Raw genomic sequence first — 1,063 nt, 5'->3', positions numbered from 1 at the left:
TTATGTTGAAACCCAGTCATCCGTCTCCCCAGCCATAATTCGGGACTCACGACTAACCCTTTACCGAGACCTGGTTTTAAACTCCATACTTGCCGCCTACTAGGTGTATTCTGAGTGTTTATTATCCTCTCGCCCTTCGTGGTTGTGTCGAAAGCCTGTTGTAATAGCAGGGAGTACCTCTGGGCTCAATATTGCTACATTTGCTCAGACCATTGATGAATACTTATTCTCCAAGCTTCTAGTTGAGGCGTACTGTGATTAATCTTTTTCCAGCCCATATGCATTGGATATTATCAAGCTGCGAGCCTGCATTTTTCAATTCGGCACACTTGATAAAGGGGTTTTCGACGTATTAAAATACTATAAATTAGAAGTCTATCTCCGTTCTAATCACCTTGACCACAATAATTCCCCAACTTACTATCTTTGACAACTCGCTCTCAAGCTAAAACAATATCGTACTTAGGGTTTTAGGTGACCAATTTCCTGCTTTATTTCCCTTCCGCCATTCCGTTATTTGTGAAACTTTCAAAAATCAAGCATTCAATTGCAATTTGAAGTTTAAAATCCGCTTCTAAAAATTAATATTTTCAGTCAAGGCCAGGCTCTGGTGTGAGGGGTTCAAAACAATGTGGTGTGCAATATTTGAGCCTCATTCAACTTGATGTGATGAAGACTAGCATACTCCTAGAAGGGAATGCTTTTTTGTGTATTTACTAATCCTAACTGGCTCCTTACCCTGTAGTCGAGCTGGTCAAGATGAATTTGTAGTATGGATGTTTGTCAGAGAAAATATCCTAAAATATCTCGTATTCTGAGCTTCCCCTTAATTTTATTTACACATGCCCTTCCTCATAAAAACTGCCATTTTTTCTTAATTATCAGAGTTATCATTAATTCTTACAATTTTCTTGGTTTAAAAAAAAGCATTGGAAATCAAAAAGGCAACAGGTGATGACAACTTCCACCACCGAAGCAGGGCTTTTGTCTATATCACAGGCAGGCATGGAGTCCATTTAGTGGAAAAGATTCTTTAATCATCTACGATTCGACCCAGGGTGGG

General features: G+C 39.2%; 1 protein-coding gene across 1 annotated transcript in view; it reads right to left on the bottom strand.

Moving 5' to 3' along the window:
• Nucleotides 1-916: 916 nt before the first annotated feature.
• Nucleotides 917-1,063, bottom strand: part of HCAG_06818 (predicted protein) — a gene marked incomplete at both ends in the record, with an annotated part of 1,118 nt that continues 971 nt past the window's right edge. Inside the window, one exon of the mRNA XM_001539163.1 lies at nucleotides 917-988. Coding sequence (XP_001539213.1) covers nucleotides 917-988 — 72 coding nt within the window. The remainder of the gene's footprint in view (nucleotides 989-1,063) is intronic.

Source organism: Histoplasma capsulatum, genomic scaffold (assembly GCF_000149585.1).
Source record: "Histoplasma capsulatum NAm1 scaffold_6 genomic scaffold, whole genome shotgun sequence".
Classification (NCBI taxonomy): Eukaryota; Fungi; Ascomycota; class Eurotiomycetes; order Onygenales; family Ajellomycetaceae; genus Histoplasma; species Histoplasma mississippiense.
The sequence above is the reverse complement of the archived record's forward strand: the minus strand, read 5'-3'. Positions and strand labels throughout refer to the sequence as shown.